This window comes from Accipiter gentilis, chromosome 29 (genome assembly GCF_929443795.1).
Source record: "Accipiter gentilis chromosome 29, bAccGen1.1, whole genome shotgun sequence".
NCBI classification, from domain to species: Eukaryota; Metazoa; Chordata; class Aves; order Accipitriformes; family Accipitridae; genus Astur; species Astur gentilis.
This window is the reverse complement of record NC_064908.1, coordinates 7,588,982-7,609,032: the sequence shown is the minus strand read 5'-3', so window position 1 is coordinate 7,609,032 and position 20,051 is coordinate 7,588,982. Positions and strand designations below refer to the sequence as shown.

The following is a 20,051-nucleotide window of genomic DNA, read 5'->3' as shown; positions in this document are numbered from 1 at the left end:
TTAGATGAGCTCAGTTCTGCTTTAAGGTCTACCCCAGGCTTCCTATGTACAAACACTTACTGGTGTCACAAGTGGTCTCAATTTTGGCCCAATATGTGCAACAGTAATTGTGTTAAATCAGCTGCAAAATTGAGCAGTTTTTGAGGCCGAGGGAAGAACAAGGTTTAAGCCTTTCTTTGTGGGTTGTCTTGATCGTAGGCAGGAATATTTAAATTTATAAGATTGGGACTGAAGATCAGATGGTCATGGCAAAGTTGAAAAAAAAATTGCAAGACAACTTTACAGGCTTGAGTTTCTGTCCATATGGATACAATCAGCCCCAGAAAGGCTGTCCCAAATGTGTTGCATTAATACTGGTTAGGCATTTCTCTCACTTCAGCTTTGTTACCTTTTCAAGGTGATGGGTGATGTTTCACTGCTACTACACTGTGCTGAGGGCCTGTTTGCAGCTCTTCCTAAAGAGCTGCAGTTCTTTAATCTCTAAATATTTTAGGATTGAAATGGTGAGATACTATTGTTGGTCTCTATCTGCATACTGCTACTTAAACATCAATCAGCTTTGTTACTCAGGCAATTCATTGAACAGCCATGAGTGAAGGAGGTACTTTGGCAGTTCATAACTCTCCCAAAATGTGTGCCTTATGTTTGGTGGGTAAGACTTGCTTTTCCAAACATACCTGAAAGTGAGTTACCTATAGTCTGAGTGAGGTGCACTAGGATTCTTTTGCACTATCAAGGGGATGAGGGGAAAGAAGATAACAGGAACAGGGGACTTTTTCTGTCCATTCTAAATGGTTAAGTTAGAATGAAGTGAACTCCTGAAGTGCCTGTTCAAGGCCTAAGGTGTCAAGTCCAGAACTATGCATTTAAATTCTAGAGGCTTGAATTGGGACAAATTCCTCTGTCCAAAATGGCTCAAACTTTCTGAGAATCTGTTCTTACCCTGTGGTTTTAATCTGTCATTTCTGTGAATTTCTCTAAGGCAGTGACCTCTGAGGTTTACTAGCTGTCAATGTTAAAGTTCCTTTTTCAGAGAATGCTGCTGTGAGTGGCTTGTTGCAGTGCTTCAAATTAGGAATGAATTCCAAGCAGTGTTCTTCAAGAAGGCTGCCAAGACCTTAAGCATCTTCATGTTACTTTTTCTTTTGTTAGAGCTCTGTGGATACAACTGTCAAATATATTTCATAGTCTTACATCATTATCACTTGCAAAAGCTACTTTTCAGTCAGTTACACTGAGAGTAGAGATCTTTGTGGCTTTTCAGTTATTTCAAAATCCAGTTTGTAGAACCTGCCTTGGGTGAATGCTGCTGGTATGCATTGTTGCAAAGAGATGCTAATGTACCATTTTGAGCCTGGCATTGTTTTCTAGCAGTTCTGGAGTTGATCTTGTGCAATTCTGTGCAAGTTGTCAAAGCCATGTCCCATGCCGAATTACTTTCAGTTTTATGTCTGTAGCTGCTGTTAAACAAGCTTAACTGCTGGCTATCACTATCCCAGTCCTCCCTTCTCACCCATGCAATCATGTTTTTGCTCTTACACTGCCTCTGGCACTAAGGTTTGTGTTAAATTGGCAAAAAACTTATGCCTTCTTGGAAGAGGGGCATAGTTTTCCTTTGCTGTCATGAACTAAGATGGCTCAGTGTAGGATCAGCTGGGTCATGGAGTGGGGATCAGGGAAGCATGTGGTACCATGGGTCAGCTACAGCTGCTGTCAAAACCACAGGCTTGACTGTTCTCTGCTGATTGGGACAAAATGGTTTCTGCCTTTGTTCTTCACAACTTATATGGAGTGTTTATGTGGAAGGCAAAAGCATGTGCATGTATGTATGGAAGTGTCCCAGTCACGTCTCTGAATACATTATAGAACAGTTTCTGCCATTGTCCGCAAATGCTTTTGAAAATGGTGTTAATGTCTTGCAGTAAGCACATATGGCACCCAGAAATGGAGGGTTTCCTTTTCTCTGACTTGCCTCGTAATTCAGGCAACAGTTACTGGCAGTTCTATGCAAAGTACTCTTCTGTTTCTTGTTTTACTTTTTGCTATGTGTTTAGTGTTTATCTTCCTCTCTCTGTTTTCAAATTCTGTGTCTGTTTCTTTACTTGTTCACTGCTGTTGCAGATATCAACAGTGTGTTTAAGTTCCAGCTTTGTCTATTACAGCATATGTGCACTGGCTTCATTATCTTCACTGCCTATGAGCATTTAATATTTAGTAAGTGTGTCAGATTTGCCTGATGAGGCTGAGTGGGGCAGCTTGACTGCATATTGATTTACACCTTGTTTACTTTTGATTAGATGTATTAAATACTTGTATGTGTTTATTGCAGATACTTTTGTAAAGCACCTATGTGCTGATACACCCATTTTTTGCAAATTGTAGGTGCTGGCAGATCAAGAGCAATTCTTACTGTTGCACTTGTGGTCACTAGAAAGCTTTTCTTGTTCAGTCTTGTACTTCTTTGCAAAAGGTGCTCTGAATTCTGGTGGAGACTTTGAATTTTTCCATCATCTTCATCAGATGTGTGTGGTTCCAGATATGAACACAATAAGCTAGGCTTCCTTTGCAAAAAAACCTCAACTTCATGCATTTTTGAGGGCCTGATTTATTTTGGTAGTTTACTGACTGTAGAGCTCCTAAGTTCTCTGTGTTGCCAAGTTGTTTAATCACATCCTTTCCCCTTTGAATGCCTTCTGGCTCCCCAGCTGGTTTTAAACCTGCATGCCATCTACCAGCTTCTGTATCAGTCTGTCTTGTATGATTTATGCAGTTTCTTGCCACCTTTGCTTTGCCAACATTGTCACCTTTGTCATCAGTATTGTCTGAAATTTTCTCTGCCTTAATTCATGTAATTTTTACATGTTCTCCAATGTACCTGAGCAATCTACAACTCTATCTGCATGTTTAAATCCCTTTTAGAAGCAGGTTTTCCATGGCTCTTCGTCAGTGAATGATAGTGGTTTAACAACCAAACATTTTCTTATACTCCGACTCCTTGTCTATTCAGCATTGGACTGTAAATTTTGAGTGCATTTTAAGTGATCCACAAGGGCTTAGATGACTTTGTGCATACTTGGTGTTTGGAACCTGGGTAGTAGCTTGCTGTGGAAGGTTGAGGGTTTGGGTAGTATCTGTATATTTGAACTAGGCATGTAAATCCATCCTGAATGTAGCTGTAGGCTACCCAAGCACAAGGATCCCCTGAATACTACCCTACTGCACAAGCTAATGAAGTCTCCTTATTGCCTCTTTAATGTTACTCTTTATATGTCTAAAAGCAAGTGAATCCTGGAACATATGTCTGGGTAATTGAGGGGGATTTCAGCTGTAGCAGAGTCAGGAAACTTGACTAGGAGCAAGGTTTGTTAATTAAACATTTTCTGCAAAACCAGCTTCCCTCCTTGCCTGGGCCTGTGTAGTGCCACTGAGTTGTGGAGAGGAGGGTGGTGAGTTTATCTGTGGCAGTGCAATGTGTCACCATTTTGTGATAGCAGGCTTCAGAAGACTGGCAGAAGTTAGTCTTCTCTGAGTTGGTTTTTTTGGGTTGTGGGTTTTTTTTTGTTTTAGTGCTGCTTCTACTCACCCTGTGCAGAAACCACAGCTGAGTTCAGATATTTTGGGGGGAACAGTTGTGATGGCACTTTCTGTTTCACTGCAGCTGAGGGGCTAGGGGTGGAAAAGCTGCATCTTCATTTCTGAAATAGTTTTTTCTAAGAAAAAAAAAGCCTTGTGGTTTTATGCATCATGGCAAGTTGTATTTCCCAAGTTGCTCTGTTGTTGCCAGAGCTTTGTAGTGGGGTTCACTTTCCCAAGCACTGAGGTCTGGAGCTGAACTAGTCACTCAAGGCTTCCTGTACAGTCAATGCAGAGAAGTAAGGGGATTTTAGGGTAAGGTTACTCTGACTTTAGTTTTAGACACCTGCTTTAAGGTAATGAACCTTAAAGCCTCACATTCACTGAGTGCTGCATTGATGACTGGTCCATTGACAGCCTCCACACTTAACCAGAAGAATCCCACCCTCTGCCTGTCCTGCCTGGAAGTGGGGTTGTCCCACACTGCTGCCATTTGCTATTAGCATGTTGAAGAGCAAGAAGGTACAACCCTAATTTGTTGAGCATGAGTTAGCAGCTGCTGGAGAGTGAATTGAGGTGTGTGAAACAGCACCTCAGCTTTGCCTTTCCAGTGCTTCCTATGGTTGTGGTTTGCTTATCCTTGTTCTTATGGCAGTCTGGCCCAGGATTTGCAGTAAGACTTTACTCAGCCTTTAATAGTAGCTAATGATAGGGTATGGGACTTAAAGAATTTTATTAATAAAAGTAATGCTGAAGGCAATTGCACAACTGTGGAGGACTTTCCGTATTTGAGCAGAGGTATTTTAGTCCTCCACATGTTTGCCAGCTGTTTTTACCTGTCTATTGACATAGTCCCCACTAGGAGCTGTGTGCAGCTGTGGGACTTCCGTCCTTGGCCAGCTCAGTTCTAGCCCACAAATGAGGCTCAGATTTCCTGCCTACCCCTTCAGCGTGGCCCCTCTGCATGGTTTCCTGTAGCTGACATCTTCAGCCTGCAGTCTGAAGAGTTAAGAGCTAGTGGTGCTTGTTAAGCTTCCCCAGAGCCCAGAAGGCATCATAGAGACATGGAGCAGGCATGTCAGCCAGCACAGAGGAGGGCAGTGGCATGGAATGCAGCTTCTGGAAGAAAGGCAAAAAAAGTACCAGAGCATCTATGTATTGAAACCAATGTCTCTCTTGTAGCAGAAGTTGCCAGCAAAGTACCTAATTCTCTAAGAATGCTTCTGCTGAGACTCAATTAGCCAGGACACAATGCGAGACAGTCTGGGTACCTAGTGTCAAAGCAAGAGTTGGTACAATGTCTATGAGCTGCAAGCTATGCTTATAAAATGTCTATAGCCTGGTATATCCAGAATACTCCATATTTCTGACTAGGATCCTGAGACTGCAGCAGCTCTACACCAATAGTCCTTTTTCTCAAGGACTGACATCCATCAACATCTCTGGGAGGAGCTGGCTTTCTGGAAAATGTAAAACCCTTTTCTAGCCTTGATGAAACTCGGACTGCTTTGCAGGTTTGTACAGGCTGCTGGTTTGCCCAGGAAGACTGGTTTGGTTTGATCATCATGGATTCTGCTTACTAAATCTGTTTGTTCCCAGGAACCTATTTTCTTAAAGAGCTGAGAGGCTCAGCATATTTGCCTCCCTGCCCTGTCCTGTGATCATCTAAACACATAGTATTTTAATTAGGGCAAACTGCTGATAAAATGAGTCCTTTGACTTCAATGGAGTTTCACTTATCTATGACTTATAAAAAACCCCTGACTATAAACTCTGTATGTGGTGCTTATTGTCTAAAACTTGGACTCTCATGGGTAGGATCTTCTCCAGCTTGCTTCCAGGTAATTCTGGAGTGAAGCTTGTGTAATATTAGCGTCTTAAGTATTGCTAATTGCAGAGCCTCTGGGAGCAGTTGGGTTAGCTTTTTCACTGTTCAAAGTGCAGACATCTTCTGTTTGCTTGGAGGCCCAGGGTATGGTCTTTGCTAAAGCTCATCTTGGTGTTCCTGTTGTCCCATGCTGATGCAGCCAGCACTCAGTGGGTGCCAGAGGAGCTGGCTGCAGTAAAAGCTCTTGCTGTGATACAGAATTAAACTGAACAGACTCCAGGCTGCTGGGATGAAAGGTGCCCTCTCCTGACTGCGGCCTTGCTTCTTGCTAGCAGCTCCCCTCTGTGACTGCCTGTTCTTAGCACTGGGATTAACAGCTCTGTCATGTGTGCCTGGAAACAGATGGGATGTGATTCCAAGTTACCAAGTATTCAGTCTGAATTAATGCTGACTTAACTGGAATTACTCTGTTTGAACTGGTACCCAGCCTTTGTCTGAAAAGGAAAGGTGGTTGAGGATAGCATGGGCATGTACATAAAAAGGGGGAAAGACTATTTTTTTTAGTGTCTGAGTTGGGTATATAAATGCAAGTAAGTCAGTATGGGCTTTCATATGTTGTTCATAACAAGGCTCTACAGACAGGTGATGGCTAGTGCAGAAGAGTGAAGGGGAGGCTTGCACTAGTAGGAAAGTTCATGGTATGGCTCCCATCCAAGAAAACACAAACTGGGATTAGCTAAATATCCCTACAGGTTGATGGGACTTTCTGCAAACAAATGGTGTGTGAAGAAAGCTGTGCTGAGGCAGTGTGTAAAGGGACACTCGGGTGTGATGGATTCTGGATGGATGCTCTATTTGAAGCTCACAGCCTGGCACAGGACTAGGCCCAACAGAGTGAGGATGGAGGAATTGCCAAGGAAAAATCCCTGACCTAATGAAGAGTACTCGGCTCCAGTCAGAAGTCTTGACACTCCTCATCTTGGGCCAACCTGATCCCTTATTTCTTGATGTCTCTGCTAGGTCACTGCCAGGACAGCAGCTGCTCTGTCTCTTGGGTATAATACTGAACTGCAGCAAATGGGGAAATTCTGCCCACTGGGAACAAATATAACAGGCTTGAAGAAAGCCTATCTAATAAAAGGTTTTAATTAATGACAGTCAACTGAACCATGAAGAAGGAATGTCTGCATTCTCATTCCAACTGAGTGAAATCTGCTTTCCTTTCTGCAGTTGGTGTTTCTGTAATACTTGGGGGATTCATCATGGAATCCAGAGCCATTGATTTCTAAGCCAGACAGTACTGTGCCATGTTAATCCCCTGAATATAACAAACACTCTGCAGATGTCACAGCAGAAGGAGGATACAAGAGAAGGCAGTGTGCAAAAGTACACTTTTGTGTAGATGAAGTGTTTACATTAGCAGGTAGCAATGTGGAAAGACAAGCAAGATGCCTAATGGGGTATGCAGACCCTCCAGGGCTTACTGCTTACCTTGAATCTCCATCTTATCTAGACCTGAGCCACCTTGCCCTCCCTTCAAGGCATCTGCTTTTTATCCTTGGGTCATCTCCTGATCTCCCTGCTCTGCTCACCTTTAGATCTTTGTAGCAAGGGCTTTTTCTTCTCTGTTGTAACTTCCCAGGTAAAAGTGTCTTGAGTGTTTTTCCATCAGAGTCTGATAGAAGGCCTTTGTATGTAACTATCAGCAGAAATGGTCCTGCTAAACATGGTCCTTCCAGCTCTGATGGAACAAGTCCTCAGGGAGTCATTACCAAAAAGACTTTATTTGCTGTACATCAGAAACCACTGGTCCTTAAGCATCCTTGAAACTCTTGGGGAAACTCTCAGACCCAAAGCCACAAAAGTAGTGTTGCTCAAAGTGTTCTCCTCTGTGCCAGAGACCCTTGAGTCTTGGATGTGATGCAGAGCAGCTGTTCCAAGGTGATTGAGCAGTTTTCTCTCCAGATAGTGGTATTGGATCGGTGACTTATAACAGAGGTTCCCTTGGTATAAATGAAAGTATAGAACAGATCTGGTGTATTTTATGTACGTGGTTTAAGATTAATGTCTCAACTTGCTTCTGCTTTTGTACAAGAGGTGGGTTTGTTGACTTCTGTCATCTGTAGATAAAATTCAGCAAAGGAAAAGGCAGGACCCTCTTCCCAGAGCTCATGGAAAGCTGACATGCTCCCAATGGCCGAGGGCTCCCCAGGGCTCTCAGAACCTGAGCCTGGCTGTCGCCCCAAGGCCCGATCAGGCTGTGACCGCTGGGACCAGCGTGTCCCCGTGAGGGTGAGACTTTCAGAAGAGCTCGGCTCTTTGTCCTGACACCCAGTGCTGGGTCTTCTCGAGACCAGTGCCCGGCTCAGACCTGCCACCTTCCCTGGCCCAACACAGCTTCTGAGCCCTCAGCGTGTCAGACAAGGACCTGTGCTGCTGGGCTTGGAGCAGGTTACTTGCTCTCTGTGGCTGTGCCTGGGCTGGCAGATCTCTGACAGCCCTCAGTGTTTCAGTCCTTGGCTCTGTGTGGGTTTGCAGCCAGGAGCGTTCCAGTGATGATGGCTTGGAGTGGAAGAACCCTCCCTTTGCCGTTGTGTGCACAAATACACTTTGTAAAAGCTGTTTCTTTTTTTTTTTTTCTTCCCCCTCCACCTTCAAGTGAGGAGAAAAATAGGGCTCACTGTCTTAAACTGGCAGTGAGTGCTCTGTACTTAATTTTACTTACTCTGAGGGCAAGGAGAAGTTCAGATAGCTGATAACTCCCTCCAAATGTTTCCTGTGGGTGGTGTTGATCTGTGGCAGGGGAATGACTGAGAGATATGGAATTGATGTGATAGAAGTTTATGCTGTGTTTGCACAAGAGCAGCTTTCAATTGATTAAACTACCTGAGGGCCTTGGACCCTCATCACCTGCTGCTTCCATGGGTGGAGGTCTTGTCTGTATTTGACTTTTTTAGTGGCTACGTTAATAACTAGTGAGCATCTCTCTAGGTTTTATTAAAAAAGTTTAGGCCAGTAAGTGAAGTTTTATTAAAAATTGCAGCATGAGCATTGTGTGCTTGTCTTAAAAGTTGCGATTTCCTTTTATTTATTTTTTTTCCGGCTAAACGGTAGGTTGTCACAGCACAAAGGCTTACTGCCCTCTAGAACAATCGCTAGAAATAACGACGGCAACTGTCGGTGCCCGGCCGCTTCAGCGGCCCCAGGACCCGCCGGCCCCGGCCCCCCCACCCCCCCCCAGCGGGACGTTGCCTGCCGGGACCTGCCGGAGGGCGCCCGCGGACGAGCGCGACCCGGCGGGGGGGGCCGCGGCAAATGGCGGCGGGGCGGGAGAGGGGCGGGGCCGCGAGTGGGCGCGGGCGGCGGCCGAGCTCCGGGGAGGGGGCGGGGCCGCCCGGCCACGCACGTGCGCTACGTGCGGCGCCTGCTGCTGCGGCGGAGCCGCCCCTCCCCCCCCTCCGAACACCGCGGGGGGGGGTGGGGGCCGCCGCACCGCGCCCCCTCGGGGCGGGGGAGCCATCCCCAACAACAACCCGCCCGGGTTAACGGGGGGGAGCAGCTCGCCCTTCTCCCTCAGGAGCGGGGGGAGCCGCCTTATGCCCGCTATCGGCGGCGGGGCTCCCCGTGCGGCGGCGGGACGCGTAACAAAGGGCCCGGGCCGGGGCCGCTCGGGGCTCCCGGCGGCCGCTCGGGGCCGGGCCCAGACAATGCGTCCGCGCGGAGCCGCGCGGCCCCGCCCCGTTTGATGACGCCGCCGCGGCGCGGCCAACGGCGGCGAGCGGAGAGGCTCTTTAAAAAAAGAAGCGCCGGCCGGCGGTGGCTGTCAGCTGTGGCGGATCCCTCCGCGCATGTAAACAGAGCTCCGGAGGGGGCCGCCGGCCCATGTGCCGCTCGCCCAGGCAGAAGCGCCTCAACGGCCCCGGACCGCCCGGCGGCCGCCCCGGGCCCCGCCGGCGCGTAACCGAGCGGCGTCCCGGAGCGGGGGCGGCCGCGCTGGGCGAGCAGTGCCGCCCCGGGTGGCGGGCACGGAGCCCCGGGAGTGCGGTCTGAGGGGCCTCCCCGAACCAGCGGTGCTGGGGGGAGCGGCCGCGCGAGGGGCCGAGCGGGCCCGGGGCGAGGAGCTGCGCACAAAGGCGGCCGTGTGCGGGGCCGGGGCCTGGCCGGAGCGGCGGAGCGCCGGGCGGGCTGCCGGGCAGCCTCAGCGAGCGGCGCTCTCGAGGCCCGCGTCCCCGCCGGCCCCTCAGCGCCCAGTCCGGGCGACGGCGGAGAGCGGAGCGGCTCTGCGCGGGGCGGCCCGGGCTCCGGCCCTCGGTGAGGGGAACCGCCGCCGGCTCTTTCTCCAAGCCGCCACCGGGCTAAGGCGGGGGAAGCGCTTGTCCGCGGGCCGCCCCGGTGGCACCGGGCCCTCCCCGGGGTCCGGCCCCGACGCCCCCTCACAAAGGCGCGTGACGGGGCGGGGCGGCCGCCGCCCCCTCCCCCCGCCCAGGCCGGGGCGGACTCTTTTTCTCTCGCGCTCCAGCTCCTTGTGCCCCCCCCCCCCCCCCCCCTCCATTAGCACCCCCCCACCCCTCCCGGCGGAGGCGCACGTCCCGTTCCAGCGGCGCTCGGCGGCCCAGCGGCTGTTGGAGGATTGTTCGGAGCGGCGGCGGCGGCGAGCGGCCCCCGGCCCGGGCCATGGCCGAGTTCCTGCCCCCTCCCGAGTGCCCCGTCTTCGAGCCCAGCTGGGAGGAGTTCGCCGACCCCTTCGCCTTCATCCACAAGATCCGGCCCATCGCCGAGCAGACCGGCATCTGCAAGGTGCGGCCGCCGCCGGTGAGTGCCCGCATGGCGCCGCCGGGGAATGGCCTTTGTGTGGCGGCCCGGCCCGCACCGGCACCCACCGGAGACCGCCCCCCCTTCCTCAGGCCGGCGGCCGCTCCGCTCCCCTCGGGCGCGCAGGTGACCCCCGGGCAGGTGGGGCCGGCCCCGCCTGCCCTCCCCGGCCGGCCCCTCCGCCGCTCTGAAGTTTCAGCGGCCCCCGGGCCGGGGCCGCGGGGCTGGAGGGTGACCGCCCGCCCGTCCCCTCCCGCAAAGTCGCTCCCAAGTGCCGGAGTTGCCCGGCAGGAAAGTAGCCGGAGCGGCCGCTGCCTGCGAGCGGGGGGGAGCGGGGGAGCCGGTCGCGCCGCGCTGCGCTGCCCGCCTCGCGGATCTCGGCCTCCCTCCCTGCCCCCGCCGCTCGGCCCCCAAAAGTTACAAGTCGGCCGGAGCCCCGCGCCTGGAGCGGCTGCTGGGGGCGAGCAGTTCCCCGTGCCGAGCCCCGGAGGAGGCAGCTGCCTGGGTGTTGCCCTCCATGTTGGCATTGTGGTGGTGTAGGGCTGTGCAGACCTCTCGTCGCCCCTCTCCTGGCTCGGCGGCGGCCGCCCTCCGGCCCTGCCCCCGGTCTGGCTCAGGTTGAATACAGGTAACTATTTCCTCAAGTTGAACACCAGCAAACTCCGCAGCCGTGAGTTTGGCTGGTGTCTTTGCGAGCTGAATCCTAGACAGACATGGCCACCATTTTAGAATGCGATACACAGTGGGAAGAGTAATAAGCCTTCATCTTCATCATCATCATCTCGACCGATGGTGTAGGAAGCTCAGAACTGAGGTGTGAATTCTGATATCCTTTTGTTGGTCGACTCAAATTTACTGATAAATACTGCAAAGATCTTGGAACCATAGTTTGCGTAGTCAGAATTGTTAGTTTGTTTAAAGGGATAAACAACCGCTCTGGTGAGGAGAGGGGCTCCTTAGAGTAAAAATCTAATTAACAAATGCACGTGAACCGTCTTTATTTCGAGTGAATCGCTCTTTCTCTTAAGTGGAGGGTGGTGCAAGTCTGGGGTGGTGTAGCTGGCTTGAGGTAGTTAACATGACGGCAACAACTAGCATGCTAAACAGCAACTGAGATCTCATCCAGCAAGAGGTGAAGCTGACAAAACATTTCTGCAGACTTAAGTTTTGTGAGTGAGACTATGAGTTCAAAGAAATAATGTTCAGAAACACATGCTCCTCAGTTTCATGTTTTGATCATTGCCGGGACTCCTGTTTGTAACCATCCTTTTCTTTCCAAATTAAAATAGAAGTAACTCACTGTGTTACTGTCTGAGATGATAGAAATGTTTGTAGCAGACTGAATAATGCGAATCTCACCGGAGAGGAAGATGTTTCTGTTCTCTGGAGGAAGAGTCCTGGTTTGCGGTGGTATGAACACACACAACACTCTTGAATTTACATCTAGGTAGAATTTGCCGGTGTCCCTTTTCGTGCAGTGTAGCCAAATGCTGACATAGTTAAGGGGGTGCGATGGTTTTCATGATTCAGTCAACACTGAACTTATGTAATATTTTTGAGTAGAATAATCTTTTGGGGTTGTATGTTGTCAACAGTATTTCAGCTACTGTGAGCAGAACATAATTTTTTATGAAGGTTTTTTTCTTTGGTGATTTGTTTAAAAAAATATCAGCTGTGTTTCTTGGCTGCTTGTATAAAAAGCCAAAACCCTATAATAAAGGCTACTTGTAAGCTATATTATCTGTTAGAGACTCATAAATGAATAGCTCTGTTAAGGAATGAGTTACTTGTTACAACTACATTTTCAGCATACTCTCATCTTCACTTACTAAAGAGCTAATATCTGTCTATATTTATGATCATATGTTTCACTGAACATATTTATAAGTAGGATGAAAATAGTTGGAGCTGCTGAGGACTGAACACCTAATAGTTGTGTGGAGCCTGGCTTTCATGAGAGCTTAGCTACCATGGCTCTTATCTACCCTAGATAATTACTTGGATGACTTGTGCAAGTGCAGTTGTTCTTTCACCGGCCTAGAGCATAGAGGGAGCTCTTGCAAATCTACCAGAAAAAGCCTTGAAGTTGACGTAGTTCCTGGCCTTCCTCCTGAAAACAGGAGATGCAATGAATATTCAGTTATTGTTCTTTTCTGTGTGATCAAGTGGTTTATAATACCATGAGTTACAAACTATACTGACCTTTTCACAAAATCATATATGTTCCAACGGAATGCATTGCTTAGTGACGGCTGATGTTTGAAATCTTCATGCATCCAACTGAATCTTTTGCCTGCGTTCTTAGTCCGGTTACGTGTCAGTAAGCAGATAAGCAGCACCATGAACTGTCAGGATCTGTGCCGAAAAAGGAATTAAAAATTTGATTCCTGGTTTTGCATTAGTCTAGCTTAAACTCTGCTGGATAATTACCAGCAGTTGAATTTGTGCTTTTGTACCTGAACTGCAGTATGGAATGATGTTGTGCAAGACTGGTGGTGCCCAACTATAGCTTCAAAATTTGCTCATGAAGAAGGTCTTACTCCTAAGCTAGTGTTGGTGTTTCAGCACCAGACCATGAACAGGAGAGCTCCCTGTTCTCTGAAGGACTAGGGTCATCTTTCTTTTTCTCCTGTACTTTTCTGCTAGTGTTAGCTGGGCACCAGGTAAGCTTGGAGAAAACTGCATCTGTGGTGGTTTCTCTTGTGTGGCAAGTTTCAAGGACGGTGAACTGTTTTCTGAGTGGGGTATCGAGGCATCTGATGTACTGTAGACATCTGGGTGGAAGATAGTGGATTCTGGGTGATCATTGCATGTTCACGGGATGCAAGAACGTCCAGGAATATAATAGGAGGTGTAATTTCTGCATAGCAGTTTCCAGTTGAGCGCTCAAAAGAAGCTTTCTTCCTCTTCGTTCCAGTTCAGTTTGTTCCAGTCATCACTGATGACTTAGTTTTGCTCTTATTTGGGTGATTCTGGGATACTGCAATGACTGTCTTGTAGAGGGTGCAACAATAACCATATTCACTAACGCCATTTTTTATGGAACAGCAAAGCGAAGGTTTTTTTGTCAACAGTCTTGAGCGTAAGTAGACAGTCCCATTGGCAGCAAAGTGTTCAGATGAGATATGGGCCTTTACGACCGGTGGTTGCTTCTGGTCATTAATGTGTTATGTAAATTAGAGATTCTTTGACTCTTTGCTGCTGAACTGAAGCTGGGGAGCTAGGTGCAGAAAAGGGGATGCTGTACAACTTGTTTGCAGTCCATCGTGTGCTGTTTTGTAGTTAGAATTTTTGTCTGTGAACTGAAAACATCCTTTATTAGGATTTCTTTCTTTAAATGGTAATCTGGAACAGTGGTTTATTCTGAAACTTGGCATGTCAAGTGGTGGTCTTAACATTCTGGAAGATTTTATGATACCTCTGCAAATTACTGGGGGCATTTAGAGGGGTGAAATGAAGCATTGCTTGAGAATGGTATTGTTGTTTGAAGTAGGTAGTTAATTAATGAAAGCAAACAGTCTAACAAATTTGAAGTCTAGCTTTAAGAATAAAAGGTAAGATGTAGAGCATATGATACTGTTCCTGCTCCATGTTTTTATTGAGAAATGGACTCTTTCTTCCACTTCATTGTGTAGTTGCTTTTCTGCCGTGAAGAAATAGCTAACAACAATTACTTAAGCCTAACTTACCATGTTAATCCATTTCAGAATATACAGTATTGTACAATATAATAGAAACATCATAATTTTCCCATGGCCAAACATGAAAATTGAGAAAATTCAGGCTAAATTTCATTCCTTTAAATAACGTGAATAGGCGGAAGCGTACAGTTAAGGCCTCCAAGTAACCTTAAGCCTGCCTTGATAAAACTAAGCATTTTAAGATTAGAAAGTCTCTATTAATCTAGCTGAAATCTTGAAGGGATTGACACTGGAGTTCTTTAAATTATTGACTCACATTTTTCAGTAATTTCTGGAATGCTGGGAAACTTTCAAGAGGACAGGAGGGATTAACTTTCTTATGGATTTAAATTCTTTGTGGGTGCAAGATTTGTTGACCACATCTCGTTCCAGGGTGGAACAATGGCTGATACAGTCCTGAATAGGAACTCAAAAGGTGGTAGTATGAAATATGATTGTATGAAAACTGGTGTTGTCCAATTAGTTTTGTTTTCTGTGGTTAAGTCAGTTGTGTCATCATGATCTGAGACCTGTAAATTAATTGAGTGTGTTTCAATATTCTAATTATAATAATTGTTATTGTGCAAAATTGATATCATGCTGAAGGAATCACAAATTATTTCAACTATTAATGAGAATTTGTAATGAAGGATATGTTTCTAATGGTCTTTCAGAACCTCAAGCCAAGGGTATCTAATTTTCATTAAAAGTCTAGACGAACAAAAGAAATTATTCCATACAGATCACAGGTTTGCGGCGGGTAGCTCATTGTTATAGAGGGATCCCGATTGCCTAATAAACAATAGATGTTATGAAACAGTAATCACATAAGTAGGACTCGATGTGAGGTTTTACATTTAGGAACAAAGGAGCGTATGTTAGTCTTAGAGGAGGGAGGATTGTGGAAAAATAACTGTGGATCCTTGTGGAAACCAGTGTAGTGGTAGAATGGATGCTTTGGCTAAACGTGTGAATGCAGCTCTTGAGGTTCTCGGTGAAAAATAGGGTGATTATACCTCTCTGGTAGCATGAGAGTAGAAAATACTGCATTCAGAATACTGCACTCATTTGAGAATTTTAAAAAGATCAGACAACTAGAGAGGGTACAGAGAAGTGTCAAGAAAGTTCTGCACATGAAAGAATGAATTCTGAAAAATTGAACCTTACAAAGCTTGAGTGGTAAAACCTAAAGGCACAGGGCTTCTCAAAACCAAAGCTGCTGCTCCAGGGAAGTATTTTCAGGAGCAATGTTGATTTAAACAGTGTCTCTTCGGCTGCTCATTCAGCTGCTTGCTTGATTTATTTTCTCATATGGAGAAAAAGATAACACAAACAAAACCCTGTTCATTAAGCTATAGACTAAAACCAGTTCACTTCTGGAGCAACTTCGTTGTGGGTTCTGGCCGTCTCCCTGTGCTGCAGTTGTAAAACATAACACCGCTAAAACAGGAATTAATGCAGAGAATTGTTACACTTTGCCCTAAACAGGAAGTTGATCATGATGATCCCTCTGATTTGATAATGCACAGAGGCTCAGTCAGTTGATTCTATCAAAAAGAAAACAGATAACTCGATTAACAATACGTAAGTGAGCTTCATAGGGAGAAAATCATAGGTACTGCCTTGTTTGTCGGTCTTGATGAGAAGCACTTGAGCTGATGGTTCCTGTTCAGCATAAGCCAGGTTCACTTGAGTTAGGTAACAGGGCATGCATTTTTACTGTGAAGGTGATCAGCTCTTAGGAAAAAAACCAAAGGGGGATGCTGGATTTGCCCCTTCCTGGCACTTTGGGATCAAGAGTGGGCGTTTTTTGGGGAGGAGATGTTTTAGTGCTGAAGTTCCTGTTCACGTGCTGTCAAATTCTTGTGAAGAAAAATAGATCAGTTACTGAAACTCATTAGGAAATTTTTACTTTAAATTAAGAATTTGCTGTGTTCAATACAGGGGACGTATGGTGAAATTAGGTAAATTCATAGCAGGTTATTTACTGGTCTCCTTTTATCCTTAATTACCAGGAAAATGTGAAAAAGGAGTATTATTTTACTAATGGCAGCTGCCACGTACAGCACTGCTGCGGTCACCGGTGGTATGGTTTCTGCACTTCAGAAACATTGAAACATTGGAGTGTGCTTAAAGGATGATGAGAGTATCCTCTCCTTGACCCAGGCTCTTCCAGTGAGGGGTTTTCAACACTTATGCTGTTAAGCTCATTGAAAATTTCAGATGAAGCAATTTAGTCTGGAACTCTCTCTATGGGGCAATAGCAGTGGCAGGTTTGGGGAGTTTTTGTAGGTTTTTGTTTGTTTGTTTAACTTGAGATAAACAGTGTCAGTTAGCTAAAAACTGAAATTAGAGTTTCAAACTAAATGCAGCTCCCTTCCCCAGCATTGAAACTAAAGCTGCCAGCGAATCCTTTAGGATATGCTTTCTCTCAAGCCCAAATTACTGGGTTGCATCTGGGAACTGCTGAAGGAGTGCTGCGCGCATGTTCGGGAGACCAGGTTGAGCGTTTTTAAGAGCCAGGGAGAACTTCTGGGATCATACAACCTGCCACCCTCATGTGTGTCTGAGTAAACGCTGTTCACTGAGAGTAGGTGCTTCACAAGTGAAAATGAACCTGAGCAGCTTGAGTGGAGAGTGTTGTCAACAGCCAGGGCAGCAGGCTGCAGGGATTGCTGCTGCAGCCACAGAAGCCGCAGGGGAATTGCCTGGGCAGAGGCAGAGCCCCGGTCAGCTGAGGCTCCATGACTGCTGATGGATGGAGCCAGCAGCATTGTCTGTCGCTGGTCTGCTTCTGTTCTGTGATGGCTGTTAAATTCGGATCTTTTCTTAATGCGAGTTACATTGGGATTAAAATCTAGGTTTGAAAGCTGCCAGTTACAGGTCTGAAGAGGGCACAGACTGCCTCCAAAGGGCTGTGATGGGAGAGGTCCAGAAACAGTTGTCCACGCTATCCGTGCCACTTGCCAGTCGGACACCCTCTGGGAACATACCGCGGGATCAGACCAAAGGTTCGTCTAGAACGTACTGTGTCTTGAGTGAAAATGGCAGTAGCTCTTGGGGCCAGGTGTCCTTGGATGCTGACAGCTGAGTATGACCTCACTACTGATGGATGCTCTGCTTCAAGGTCTGGGTGGATGCCTCCAAAGTGAATCGGAGATGTTGGATTCGCTGCCAGTGCACTGACCCCAACGCCCCATTCATCTCCAGCTGTTCAGTGCTGCTGGTACATTGCTTATTCTTGCCTGGTGCTGCTAGAGCCTCTGTGTCTGTTTGTTGCATGCAGTCGCCTCCATGGAGAGAAGACTGGTGGTATGTCCTGTATGTAAACCCTGTGTTGATGTTCAAACCCTATGTATGGTTTCTGTCCTCTACCTTTGGGTCCCAAGGAGCAGCCAGCTCTGAAGCTTGCAGATCATCTCCAGCTTACCTGAGCTTTATTTCTCTCCAAGTTTGGAGCTGGCACAGATACACTGGGATCTAGAGAGGTGATTCCCGCTGCAAGCTCATCTTTGGCTGTGGCTCTCAAGATGGGAAGGATTTGTGGTTGTGTTTGTACTCCCTTGCTAATCTGCAATACATACCGGAGCTCAATTTTGTCTCAGATGAGAAATACTCCACCAAGCTAGTATTATTGAAGAGTTCTGCATGTAAGGTATGTTACTGTACCCAGCGTCCCTTCTTAGCAAGGAGGAATTCAGTGTTTTTGTTGGAAGAATCACGTTTGCTCAAAATGACCAAGCAAGGACTGTGTTGCCACAAACTAGGTTAGCTGATGATTGGAGTTACCAACTAATGTTAGCCTTTTAACAGGGTCAGAGAGGGATTAGTTCCCGTTCAAAAGGAAGCTTTGCGGATGACCCACTGACACTGCTAGGGCGATAAATGGTGGCGCTCATCAGTTTTGCATAGATTCTGCCATCTGAGTTTCTTTTGAGCGTGTTTTTAATGTAGTCATAAAGCCATGAGACTAAAAGGGACCTCCTGAGTCACCGAGTCTGCTCCCTCCCTCTCGGAGGCAGCAATCATGTAACACCTTTGCAAAGGCAAGATCTTAGATCTGGGAACAAAGAATGTAGGTCACGCTCGCAGGGTGGGCATCCTGGGAAGCAGTGAATTGCTACAGTTAACTGAATGAATATGTGTTTCTCTGGCAAGAATTGCTAAGATATTCTTTTGGATCTTACTATGAGATGCTGTCTAGCAAAATAATGAAAGTGACATCTTTTTTTGTGTCTGACATTGGAGGGATTGCAAATAAAATGCTACTTGCAGGTTTCAAAAGATGTTGGAAAAATAGGAGACGTTTCAGAGAAAAGCCTGAGGAAAATCCTTATTTGTGGGGCTGGAAAGCTGATCCTGTAAAGAAGAGAAAAAAGGTATTTGTTTATTGAAAAATGTCTTGAAACAGTGCTTCCAAGGAACGTTCATTAATAGCTTCTTGGACAGTAAGCAAACAAGATGTTTGGTTAAAAATGAGACAGGGATAAGGGAAAAAGAAAAAAGTTGAAGCTAACTAACTTGTAGAACAGCTTACTAGTGACAGTAGTAATTTCTTGTTCGCTTGGATTCAAGGGGGTGGTGGTGGTGGTGGTTAAATTTTAATTAAAGAGTGAGTTTGGATGAGGTGCAGGGTTTACCAGCTGAAATTACATGAAGCCTGCCATCCCTGTAACAAAGAACCTGGAAGAAGGAATATAGAAATAGTATAGAAATAGTTCTGCTGACCATTTGTAGTTTGCGTTGCTACTTGAAATATTAAAGTGATTCTTAAGAGTATGCCTTCTGCACAGCTAGATTTATCTATAAAGCTCATAGAAAAGTTTGAAATTTTGATGTCAGTCTCACTTTTTTGCATGGATTGGTATTCAGATTTATTCTGCTAGGTCTGGTTAACAAATGTATGCTAACGTAGGCAAATGATTTTGCGTTGTCTCTTGCAGGCTTCTAACAATCCTGTATAGACAATAGAAGGGAACAAAGTCATTTCAGATTAAGAGTCCAGGCGGTGCAAAAACTCCTGATTTTTTAGGAAATTCAGGTTTTCTTGCTTTTTGCATATCCTTAATCTTAGTGTTGAGTGTGGTTGTTGAAAGAAACTGAAATTGATCTTTTTAAACTTTTGTGTGTTTTTTTTTTAAAGAAGGGGGGGGGGGGGGGCGGAATCCGGACCAGTTGCTTTTGAGGACCTTGCAAGTGCATGCTGGATGGAAATGGCTAGTCTCACAGATTTCCCAGACGCAAACTTGAGGGCAGTGAGCCTGTAGAGTTGGTTTGTGTGTGCTCTTCTCTTCCACAGCAAAGCTCATCATGCAGACCAGCAGCTTTGCAAATTCACCTTGCCACGAAAAAGCTCCCTCTTGTGGTGCTCCTCCATTTCCGAGGTGCATAAAGCCATTTCTTTCAAAATGCATATGTCTCTTGATACTCCTTTTAATGAACAAATGAACATCATGTTTATCTTAGTAACGTGCTTCAAAATATATGCAAGCTTTTTGTTGAGTAAATAATATACTTATTAAAGAAGGGTTGAAAGCATCTTGCTTAGGAATTGAGGAACTTGCCATACCCTGAAATATAAGACGATAAATATTATTCTCATTGGTTATTTAAACTTTTGAGTAGTTCAGATGCTCCAAAATGAACTGTTTGTGACTTAGAATGAATCAATGGTAGTCAGGGTGGCCTGTTTACTACACCTGCTGTAATTTCTCCAAATGGTGAATGGCTATGTATCTGTAACTGTCACTAGTGTCATATGAAACAGTTTGTGATAAATGGGATGTTCAGTAGTGTGTTTCTAAAGTCAGAAGTCTTTTTATAATAATCTGATATGACCTATTATATAGCATGCATTTCCCTCAGCTTTACCTGCTTAAAAATGTCAGAGACCAGAGTAAATTGAGCGTTACCTCTCGTTAAACCAATTTACTATATCTCAACAGAAGTTCTTGCAGTGACTTTTTTTCTCTTTGCTGAGAGTTAAACACTTTTAAGGCTGTTAAATTTTTGTTCATAGTCGAGGGACCCATCTGCCTGACAGACTGAAAAGCTGTCTACTGGAAGTCCTGTATTGAATAGATCGAGTTACCAAAGCTTCTCTTTGTAAAACAGCTGACGTACCATCAAAGTGTTCTGGTGTGTGTAGTCTTCATTCA

The 20,051-nt window shown here is 46.3% G+C and overlaps 1 protein-coding gene across 2 annotated transcripts in view; it reads left to right on the top strand.

Moving 5' to 3' along the window:
• Nucleotides 1–9,971: 9,971 nt before the first annotated feature.
• The window catches only part of KDM5B (lysine demethylase 5B), a 57,929-nt gene continuing 47,849 nt past the window's right edge, over nt 9,972–20,051 (top strand). The window contains exon 1 of one of the 2 annotated variants that reach the window (XM_049832369.1): nt 9,972–10,198. In XM_049832369.1, the coding sequence (XP_049688326.1) occupies nt 10,076–10,198 (123 nt within the window). In that variant the 5' untranslated portion in view covers nt 9,972–10,075. Of the gene's footprint in view, nt 10,214–20,051 lie in introns of both variants that reach the window. The other variant, XM_049832368.1, reaches the window with a different exon arrangement.